The 12,046-nt window shown below is 45.9% G+C and overlaps 1 protein-coding gene across 1 annotated transcript in view; it reads right to left on the minus strand.

Annotated features, from left to right (window-relative positions):
* LOC126443015 (tyrosine-protein phosphatase corkscrew-like) overlaps positions 1 to 12,046 on the minus strand; it is a 223,504-nt gene that overhangs the window by 27,250 nt on the left and 184,208 nt on the right. Inside the window, exons 8-11 of the mRNA XM_050090863.1 lie at positions 11,827 to 11,979; positions 8,177 to 8,297; positions 8,001 to 8,038; positions 2,104 to 2,290 (exon numbers count right to left, since the gene is read on the minus strand). Coding sequence (XP_049946820.1) covers positions 2,104 to 2,290; positions 8,001 to 8,038; positions 8,177 to 8,297; positions 11,827 to 11,979 — 499 coding nt within the window. The remainder of the gene's footprint in view (positions 1 to 2,103; positions 2,291 to 8,000; positions 8,039 to 8,176; positions 8,298 to 11,826; positions 11,980 to 12,046) is intronic.

Consider the following 12,046-nt stretch of genomic DNA (forward strand, 5'->3'; position numbering starts at 1 on the left):
AAGGATGCACCACCAAAAAGCCACGAAATGTTGTACCGAGCGTATTACGCTCCGGTACTCACTTACGCATCAGGTACGAAGTAGGCGACGAAGGAAATACTGGCGACCCACATAGATGCTCGTGAGATGAAATTTCGAGTAAGCAGAATACGACTTACTGGAATGGACAGAGTAAGGTAAGAGACGGTGAAAGAAAGAAAAGGAGCTCGTGCGAGAGAGCGTGGGAGATTGAGAACGTACGGGCACAGTGACAGAATGGGAGCTGGCAGGACACCGACACAGACCCAGGGGAAGACCAGTAGAGAAACACGAAATGGGATGAAAATCGGCATTGGGGGGAAGCAGTTGTGAGATGTAGCAGGACCTCTTAGGTTGTCTCCACACCTGCAGGATCTGAACCTCAAAGCCTGGTCATCAATTTTCTAAAGAAGTGTGACACAATTAAAAAAAACTAAAATTTAAAAAAAATTAAAAAGGTTCAGCAAATTGCAAGATTTCCAAATGCTGTTACTCATTACACTGTACAGAAACAGTCACTAGTAGCTGAATGCGTGATGTTGAAGTGCAGAAATTGTGACATCCTCGCATCAATTCCCACTAGTAGCAACTTTTTTTTCTCTTTTATTTATAAATTTTGTATTTAGTATGAAACAGAAATGTTAACAAACACATACTCAATAACAAGTTTCTCATAAAAGTAAAACATTTTACTTTTAACTACCAACTGCGTGAGAATGTGGGTTTTCAAACTTGTATTTGGTACCGTGACAATATTATGTAAAGAACAGATTGCTACTCGTCAAAAGAAAAAAATGTGGAACGTCAAACAGAAACTGAAATGCTTTTTCTCGTCTGGAGATTGAACAAACACATACTCAGTTAACAAAAAATCATTTCACAAGTATGTGTCAGTTTTAATTTATTTTAATGTGATTGCTGACTGAAAATAAAAATCTATTATTTATATTAAAAGAGTACAATCCTATATTCGTTAATTAAACAATGGAAAATCCAGGATGGAATGTAAAAATATTTGAGAAAGAAAGTTGCTCCTGACCATACAGCGAAGAAGCCGAGTCACACATAGGCACAACAAAAAGATTCTCACAATTCAGTACAGCCGATAATACACAAAACAGAACAGAAAATTTTCGTTCCTAGCTTTCGGAACTTTGTTCCTTTGTCAGGGAGGAGAGAGGGTGAAAAAAGGGGGAAGAAGGGAAAGTGGATAAGTGCATTCATTTACTCCCGACCCAGGTTATGAAGCAACAGGGGAAAGGTAAACAGGGAGGCTAGCAAAAAATTTAAAAAATAAAAATAAAAAAAAAACCTCTGTCCATTTTTTTTGCTAGCCTCCCTGTTTACCTTTCCACTGTTACTTCATAACCTGGGTTGTGAGTAACTACATCCACTTTCCCTTGTTCCCTTTTTCCCCCTCTCGGCTGTACTGAGCTGAGGTATGTACTGGCCAGCCCCTCTATCTCTTTGTCGGTATTTGTTTCACGTCTTTATATGAGATTTTCCATTAATGATTTAGATTCTCACAACTACAGCTTTTGGCCATTAAAGCCCTTGTCAACAATACACACACACACACACACACACACACACACACACACACACACACAACTTATATGCTACACAATAAAAGCCAACAATTCTTTCAGCACTATGAAAGTCAAGCATATTATACTTACCACGAGCTGGAAACCTTTTAATGCTCAAAAGCTATTTTTTTTTTTTTTCCCTAGTGGTTTAGGAAATTGATGTCCAGACTCTGACCTTCAAATCTCGGAAGTACGAAGAAAATCAAAGGGGACCAATTTGTTAAGTCCACCTGATACATTTGTTTGAAGGGTGCACTTCTGCACAGGTAACAACCCGAAGGACTGCCCCCATACTGTGGGGCAACCGCCCCACACGGGTGGACAACTATCCCCTACTGTAAGCCAACAGCCCCACATACAGTACTACATATTTCTGATAATTTTGCAGACAAAAGCACATCCGTCTGTCACTACAGGTGCGTGCCAATGCACCCTCTACCGCTTACGGCAGGACGCTCCGAGGAGCGCGAGAACGCCAGAAGCGTGTGGCACCGACCTCGTCGCTTGATCTGGTCGAGGACGATGTCGATGACGATGAAGGTGCCGGTGCGGCCGATGCCGGCGCTGCAGTGGACGAGGACGGGCCCCGCGCTCGGGCCGCAGCTCTCCTGCCGGGCGTTCACGTCGTGCAGGAAGTTGAGCACGCAGCCCGGGTCCGACGGCACGCCGTGGTCCGGCCACGCCTGCAACAGCGACGCGCGCCGGTTACAAACAAAATTGTACCCTGCAATGCACCACTTTGCTCAAAAATCTAGTTACAGTCGACTCACTCTTTACACGACGGATCGACGTATCCTGAAGTGCGCGAAATTGTCTACCTTTTGCGGTCGCCCGTTAACACTGCCAGTTTTTGTCTCGGGATCTTTGGCCAAAATTTGTTAAACGATTTCCTCGGCACAACTGGCTGGCCGGTCGAAAGTTCACTCGACAACGCCGGCGGCAGACCTGGGACGAGCTCGGGACCGGAGGCCGTACGTACCTGTCGTGCCGACACCCGATAGCCTTTCCCGGTCGTTACCGCCGCTGTCCTCCCCTCGCTACCTGCGACAATTACTTGACAGAGCACGGGATCGGGGATCCGTTTACCTCGACGCTTTCCCCTCCCTCGTCAAAACTGTCGTTACGTTTACAAATTTTTAGTGCGTCCCCAAAGGAGAAATGTCAGATGCCGCCTTTCCGCCTCACATCCCCGAGGTGGCCAATCGAACTGGACGTATACGCTCTAACAAAAACTGACGCGCAGAGAAGGAGCTGTGCAAATTGCTTGGAGACCAATATTCGTCCAGGTATCGATGGAAAATGTAAAACTGTAAACTTTGGCAGCTGACAGATAAGTACATGACGCTGCACCACAATTTCACCGTGCAGTTAACAGTGACGGTAAACAGAGGACGTGTCGGTACCACAGGATGAAGTGTTTGCGAATTTCACTCTGCATACTCAGCTGGACAGTGACTACACCTAGCAGAGAGGTGTGCGAACAATATACACAGATGTAAGCATTTGTGAGAGGACGAACAGTTACCGTCAAAAGTAGCCGGCTGCAATAATCGACAAACTGCTTGTCGGAATAGGAGCGGTGCCACTATCTGACAAGTTTTGCAGCAACGGGTGAACCGTTCCCAAACACAGAGTCGAGAACGAAGCGGTCGACCTAGGGAGGCTACAAAATGTGAGGACTGGGCAATTGTCAGAGAGGCACTCAGAGCCCCGGATTCACCACTACCACTGACGCGACGTGCAACTGGCGATCGAGTGGGTGCAAGGATCGTTAATAGCTGACTCACGGGAGGGGGGCCGCGCTCGCGGTGCCTCTTACGCTGACTGACACTGACCTCCGTACACCGGCGAGCCTCCCGGCACATTTGGCCCGGAATCTCACTAGCTGGAGCAGACTTATCTCCAGCGACGAGTTCCACTTCTAAGTGAGCTCCAGTGACCGGTGAAGACGTGTCCGGAGACGCCCCGGACGGCGCTGGGGTGCCACCCTGACTGCTGCCCGACATCCGGGGCCGACGGTCTGCGGTGCCGTTCCTTTTCGCAGCAGGACCACTCCGGTTCTCATCCGCGGCACCCTCACGGCACGGCAGTACGCCCCATTCTGTCACCCTCCGTCCCGAGCCGTCCCGGACCGACATTCGGGCAGGATAACACCCACACGTGACGGGAGTTTCTAGTGTTTGTTTACGTGCTCGTCAAAATGTCGGGAATACAGCAGCACGCAAATGATCTCCTCGCCCAGCCCACGAAGGCCCGAGTGACGCCACATCCTGTGGAAAAATCTACGTTGCAATCGCCGGACAATCCACTGAAAGAGTATCGACGATCACAAACGGTACTGCAGGCCGGGACAGGTGGAGAAATCCACCTCGGCGGTGCACGTGTAGCGAGACACTCGCCACAGAATAAAATCCACCGACATCCGGGTTCTCCCTGTGGGATCTGTCGTGCCCATTCGTTCGGGAAGCCACAGAAATCCGGAAACGTAACAATAATTTTTCACACGAAAAAAGTAAGCCTTAAGGTGAACAGATCCCAGATTCTTGTCCTGCAGTGAATCACCACTGTGTATAGCAAGGGAGTACCACAGTGGCAAAGACCGGGCAAAAGCCCTCCGACATCGGTGTGACGGTGCGTATAGCCTCCAGCCGTGAGCTCGACTCCAGTTCGCAAGAGCAACAGATCGTGAACCTCTGACAGCCAACCACTTAGACTGGCAAAAAAAAAAAAAAAAAAACATAATGCCTGGTAAATCTACACTGGCTGAAGATCACGAGACAAAAGCCAGCCGGCAATATTCCACAATGCATTTCAAATGGCACCATGAACACAGTCGTGATACAAATTTTTCTTGGGTACCATCTAATTTTGTACTGCTAAAAGTGACTACAAAAATATTGGTTTTTTTTCCCTGACTTCAAAATTTTTCACAAGTTGTGACATTGCTGGGGAAGGGGGGAAGGGGCGGAGGGTGGGAGGGGGGGGGACAGTGACCTGTATACGTAATAAGTTTCCTTTAATTTACGTCTATGGTCACAAATGTTTTGTTAGCAGATTACCGGTTTCAGTCTTTAATGACCATCATCAGATATGCAGCAAAAATGGAAAACATAAATACACTCGCAAAACTGTCTACAGCTTAAGAACAATACATAGACCATAATGAAAAGTAGTACTGAAAAATCCAAATATGATACTTAAAAAACTTCATCGCACACCATTTCTTCACATTTACAATCAAATTTATTAAATTAAGCGATCTTTTAAAAGAATTTAGCAGCTTTTATATAGTTAAAACAATTTAAAATGAAGGTGTAACGAATGTAGATGACGTCGGCAGCACTGCTGAAAAACATTTGCTGGCAAAAAAGGGGGTCGATTCTATTTTTGTGTTAACGGATGGTGTTTTCTTTCCTGTCAACCTAACCTCACTTTCCCGTTTCCTGTACATGCGCTCAGTACAATGTCTAATCGTCGTCGTAAAAACTCTGCTGACAGTATATTTGTTATATTTGTGGTGAATTTTTGATTATAAAACACCAGACAAACATTACACACTTTGTGAAAAAGGTTTACCTATCACACTTTGGATCTAAACTTGGAGATCGAGATAAATCTTGGGCACCGCTTAAGCATGTTATGTGTGTATCGAACATCTGAGAAAATGGTCCAAACAGGAGAAAAGTGCCTTTAGATTTGCTGTTGCTAGGGTACGGAGGGAGCCAAGAAATCATTCCGACGATTGCTAGTTTTGCAGTGTCGATATTACTGGTCATAATTCAAAATACAAGAAGGTAATAAGCTACCCTAACCTTCCGTCCGCCATCCGACTGGCAGGGCACGGTGTAGATTTGCAGCTTCCTGAACCGCCAGGTGATTTCAATTCTACTCCAACAGAAGCATTCTCTGATGTACAATGCGATTTAGATGAACCAGATGATGATGAATTCCATTGTAATACAGAAAGTCTAGAGCCCAAATTGTTTACTCAGACCGAACTTAACAATTTGGTTAGGGATCTGGGCTTAACGAAAGGAAAAGCTGAATTGCTTGGCCCTAGATGAAAAGAAAAGAACCTACTGGCAGTTGGAACCAGCATATATATGTATAGAAAAAGAGAGAGAGAGAGAGAGAGAGAGAGAGAGAGAGAGAGAGAGAGAGAGAGAGAGAGAGCAGCATTTGTCCAAGTTCTTTCAACAAGAAGGTGATTTAGTGTACCACTCAGACATTCCAGGTCTGATGAATGAGTTTCGTACTGAATACCAAAAAGGATGGCTCGAAGCTGTGTATTGATTCATCCAAAACTAGTTTGAGGGCTGTTTTATTACACAATGGTAACATGTATGCATCTATACCTGTTGGACATTCTGTACATATGAAAGAAAGCTATGAAGACCTAGAAATATTGCTAAATAAAAAGAGGCTGTTCTGCTCACGATCGGATGATACTTGGTGATCTAAAAGTATCGTGCACTCTCCTCGGTCACCAAAGTGGCTTCACCAAATTTCCAGGTTTCTTGTGTGAATGGGACAGTAGGGCTGGGGATGAACACTGGTGCAGCAAGAACTGGCCTGTGAGGGAGTCTTTAAAACCTGCCGAGAACAACATTCTACGCAAAAGCCTCGTAGATCCAATAACTGTACTCCTACCACCTCTACATATAAAGTCAGTCCTAATGAAACAGTCTGTAAAGGCTTTGCCTAAAGATGGACCAAGATTTAAGTATATCTGCCACAAGTTTCCACACCTTTCAGAAGCTAAACGAAAAGAAGGCATCTTTGTCGGACCTGACATTACAAAATTGATGTTTGATGTTAATTTTGTATCCACAGTGACGTTAAATGTGAAACAAGCACGGATATTATTCAAGCAAGTTGTTACAAAGTTCTTAGGACACGAAAAAGACCAGGAATATGTTTCTATTATAGCTACAACGTTAAAGAACTTTAAAACTTTAGGATGTTTGATGAGCCTGAAAGTTCACTTTCTGAACAGTCACCTCGATTACTTCTCGGACAATATGGGAGATGTTAGTGAGGAGCAAGGAGAGTGTTTTCACCAGGACATCAAAGTGACGGAGAAACGGTACCAAGCCTGCTGGAACACCAACACGATGGGGCACTACTGTTGCTCACTTCACTGAGAAAGTCAGCAAGCGACTCATTGTAGAAAAAGCTACACAAGGAGCTTCGAAGAATGAAGAGAAAGGATATACAAATCAATTCCAGCTGACAAATGAAATCTCTATTAACACATATCATTGTTTTAAGTAGCTTATTGTAAATACAAAGCACACTTAAGTTGTAGCAAAGCGTTTCATTAATTTCTCCGTTTATCGTATAGCGTAGGATTTTTATACTATATAATAAAAAGCGTATTGCTTGAAAACTATGGGTGATACAAAACAATTAAGGCTAGATTTGGATTCAGCTCAAAATTTGTGAATTATATAACTCAATGAAATTAAATTCCAATGCTTGCTTGAAAACACAGAATCCCCTGAGACCTTATGAGATTCCCCAGATTTTTTCAGGTATAACGTAATTTCCCGAGAACTCCACGTTTTCCATAAGAATCGCCACCCTGTACGGGTTACTCAAAAATTTTGTGGTGCTTTTTGTGGTCTTTGTTATACGTGGTTTGCACAACTTTATAATAATCCTTCACAATTTATGCAAGCAGAAGTTGGAGTAAGTTATTCGTAGAAGTAGCTCGTACACTTCTGCTCCTAATCGATTATCGTTTTGGAAACGATCGGTTTAATTTTCCGTTCCTACCATGCTCACAGAATCGTCATCACCTGCGTAGGCGATCGGTGACGGAGAAAGATTATGAGCACTCACGAAGCGGTCAGTAAAAGGAAAAGAGACATCAACTGTGAGGTTTCTGAGGGAGAAAGTTTCGGGAGGGGGCGAGGAAGACAGTAACGACATCTGCTAGCATCGGAGGCCATCCTCTTCTCACCTCAATTGTGCAAATCGCAGCAGAGCATTTTGTGTCTCCACAGGCTTTATTTTTAGTTTGCTTAATTTTTATGCCACTCGTGTTTTTTTTTCCATGAGACTTATTCTATGAAAAAGGGAAAATATTTGGCAGCACTCTGAATGAATAAGTCATAGATTTGTGAAATTGTGAGTCATTTAATTCCTTTGAGTTAAGGATAATGGGCTTGTGTATTCAACATGCACATTCTCCCCCCACCCCACACTAAAGAAGAAGAAGAAGAAGAAGAGTGAGTGAGAGAGAGAGAGAGAGAGAGAGAGAGAGAGAGAGAGAGAGAGAGAGAAGAAAAATATGGCTCCAAATTAAATTTTTCACAATATTTAAAATTCACTAATTAGACGATGGGGCAATACATTTACATTAGACACCAGACACACATAAGGACGTACCTGGAAGTGGTAGTGGTACACTTTACGCTCGTCGCCGACTGCCGCTGCGTGCTGATTCTGCTGCACGCGCTGACCGCCGCCCCCGCCCCCGCCTGACGAGCCGGAGTCGCTGCCGTCGCCGCCCCCGCCGCCATCTGGAGCCTGCGGGAGTGCCGGCTGGGGCTGCGGGGGCAGGCGCGACACGGCGAACTCGCGCAGCGTGTAGTCGGCCGTCGACGACTCCGACAGGTTGCGGACGCGCACGCGCCCGAAGTCCTTGCTCTGCCCCTCCTCCGGCCAGTAGCGGACGCACTTGTTCTGTGGGCACGTGCACGTGCAGTGAAATCCTCCATATACGAGTAACATACGGCACGACAATAATTTGAATGTTAATCTTCTCGCCCCATTCAAAAAGTATTAGGTCAGTACATAAGTTCATAGTGTCTTTCCGTAAGTTTAATAAACACAACAGATACACATAACAGAGACCTCACACATCAATAACACAGTGTGTCCATAAAGTCCCTTTACAACTTCAAAATTTTATTACAACGGCAGTTGTCGAAATATTTTAACAAAATTTCACTTACTGTAATCATTGTTTACTAAAGTTTTTGTATAAACTAAAGTTTTATACATACTGTGTCGATGGAAGGAACTGAACCTCTATAAAATGGGAACTCCTCAAGAGAAGGCACAATCCGTGTCCCGGTTTATCGAGAAAAAATTGGACGTTCAAACTCGACGAAACTTGAGAACGAAGTACGGAAGAGATCCATCATCATGCACTCCTATCTGTGCACGGCACTAAAATTTTACGGAGACAGCGACAGTGTCGGATAAAGGGAGGAGCGGGCGACCGAGAACGTCCGAGGAAAACATCGATCGCGTTTTAAACGGCTTCACTCGTTCACCTACGTAGTCCGTCCGCACTGCTGCCAGACAGTTCCAACTACCACGCTCAACTGTGCATATGGTCCCCCACAAGAACTTACGGTCATACACTTACGAAGTGTAACTGTTACAGACACTCGAGCCAAATCACGAGCCAAAACGGACAGAGTTTGCACTCAACACGCCGGGACGCATGTCGGAGGACGAAGCGTTCCTCGAGCGAGTTTGTTTCGGTGACGAGGCAACTTTTCACATTTGTGGGGCATTGAACAGACACAGTGTGAGAATCTGCGGATGTAAACACCCCCGTGTGACTAGGGAGCTTCACCGTGATAGTCCGAAAGTGAATGTGTGGTGTGGAATCGTGTGCAACCGAATAACTGGTCCATTTTTCTTCAACGAGTCAACAATTACAGCATACGTTCATCTCGACCTTCTGACCGAATATGTGGCACCACAAGTGACTGGCTCACAACCGACTACCACTTTCCAGCAAGGTGGTGCACCGCCACATCGGGGACTGCGCGTCCGTCGGCTCTTCGACGGAACATTTCCGGACACACAGATCGGGAGGCACGGGCATATTCCTCGGCCACCACAGTCGCCAGATATCACTTCCTCGGACTTTTTTTATGGGGGCGTGTAAAAGATATCGTGTATCGAACACAGATACGGGACATTGCCGATTCGAAGCAAAGGATTCGTAATGCCACTGCAACCAATGACGACGCTACGCTACAACGAAAACGGCGAGAAATCTAGTACCGTCTCGATGTTCTTCGTGCGACTGAAGGCGCCCATATAGAGGTCTATTAAACACTATGAAAAAAACTTTTATGAACACTGATCACAATAAAAGAAATGTTGTTAAAATATTTCAACAACTGCCATTGTAATACAAGTTTGAAGTTGTAAAAGGCTTTACGGACACCCTGTATATTTTCCTTCACTACTTACAACAGTCGGCCGACACTTCGCATTCCACAACTATAAATCGTGGGTGTTCGACGTGAAGAACTCGTCGAGCGACGTTCGGAGCACGTTTTCCTTCGGGAAGGACGATCTTCGAAGCTCGTCTCCTAGACGACGGTAAAGGTGGAAGTCTGAGGGTGCGAGGTGAGACGAATAAGGCGAGTGCGAAATGACTTACCGACCCGCGTAGCATTTCTTGTCACCCCGGCAGAACGCGAGTAGGCGTTACCCGTGGAGTAGCACCACGTCACGCAGTCTCCTCGGTCGTCATTCTCAGATTGCATCTGCGAGACGTCTCGGTCGTCAACAGCAAAAGTAGGCAGTGACAGTTACACCTCAGGGAAGCAATTCGTAGTACACCACACCGTCGCTGTTCCACCAGATGTACAACACTACTGCCTGTGGCTGTGCACAGGTCTCTGTACGTGGAGTTGCTGCTTCGTTTGGCCTCAACCGTACGTTAGCACAAGGACACCATTTCTCGTCACCATAAACGATACCGGACAGGAATGATTGGTGTTGTTCACAAGCCAATTAATGATTAGCTAGTCATTGTGTGTGTGTCTGCTTGCTCATTTTTGTGATTTTAGCTTAAGAACATGTGGTACCCACACACTCCTCAATTTTCGACACTCTGCCACTGCGTGCAAATGTCGCATGGTGGTGGAACGATCGCAGTTCGTCACGTTTCTCTGTTCTCGTGTCCACTGGCGTGGAGCACTCCGGATTGATACGTCCAAACGACGCTCGTCAAACCCCGAAGGTCTTTCTCGGTGCAGAGTGTCACCAACGTCAAAGTGGTCGTCTTTAAAACCGGAAAACCATTTTCTTGCCGTGCTCTGTCCGATGGCGTCATCCCCCCCACACGGTGCGTACGTTTCTGGCTGCCTCCGCTGCTGTTACCCCTCTAATGAACTCTAACAAAACAGTATGTCAAAAACAGTTCAATTTGTGGACTTGGCACTCCATTTTCTAGAATCCACAGCTCCACTGAGTATCTCCAAATGACATAATGTTAATGACAATATGTAAACGCAATCAGCACCTGTGACCTACAAGTAAAAAAACAACAATCGACAAGCAAATCTGCAGCAACTGGAATGCCGACATGCGAAACAAAAACACTACGAACTTACGCACCGATCTAATAATACTATTATGTCGACACATAATAAATGAAATGAACAGTCTCATGTCTACACACTATGAGCTGAGGGTAAACAATAGGAAGAAGATGTTAATGAGGTGCGCCAGAAATGGGATGGTGAAAAACATAACGTCAAAATTGGGGATCACAAAAAAGATGAAGTGAAGTTATTCTCGTACTTCGGAATAAAAATAACACGATGTACGAAGCAAAGGGTACTTAAAAAGCAGGACAGCACAGGCAAAGATTGTGTTCCTCGACAAAAGAAACTGGTATCAAATGTCAGCCTTAATTCGAGAAAGAAATTTCTGAGATAGTGCGTGTAGAGCAGAGCACTGTGAGGAAGTGAATGACGGATTGAGGGAAAACCACAAAAGAAGAGAATTTAAGCGTGTCAGGTGAGATGCTATAGAAGGATTTTCGAAATTAAACAGACGAGAGGTTCTCCGCTGACCTGAGAAGGAGAGGAACGTGTGGAAGGAACCGAGAAGGAGAAGGGACAAGACGATAGGACACGCGTCAGGGTGTCTGGGAGCTGTAGAGGATAATAACTGTAGGGGAAGAGAGAGATTGGAATACACACAGCAAACAAACTGAGGACGTAGGTTCCAGGTGCTACTCTGAGACGAAGAGGTCGGCACAGTAGAGGAATTTGTGGCGGGCCGCATCAAACCAGTAAACAAACGCACACAGAGGGGGAAGAGGGAAAGGGAGAGAGGAATCGGTGAGGGATGGACGGGCTCACACACAATTTATTATTTAAATCGGCAATATTTTGTACGGGTCAGTTCTCTGGACTCGAGTCGCCACAGCGAGTGGCCGGGCAGTGCGCACCTTGCCGCGCTCCACCTCCTTGGTCGTCATGACGATGACGCGCGTGTTCTCCTGCCAGACCATCTCCCAGAAGTCGCCCGTCGTGGCCGGCAGGCAGCCCTGCGTAGCGATGTAGCACCGCCCGCACCCCGAGTCGCCCGCCTCGTCATCCGGCTGCAACAGGTTCGCCGGGCTGCAGCGACTGGAACTCTCCGACCGAGTAAATGACGTCTGCACACCC

Source organism: Schistocerca serialis, unplaced genomic scaffold (assembly GCF_023864345.2).
Source record: "Schistocerca serialis cubense isolate TAMUIC-IGC-003099 unplaced genomic scaffold, iqSchSeri2.2 HiC_scaffold_1420, whole genome shotgun sequence".
In the NCBI taxonomy this organism is placed as follows: domain Eukaryota; kingdom Metazoa; phylum Arthropoda; class Insecta; order Orthoptera; family Acrididae; genus Schistocerca; species Schistocerca serialis.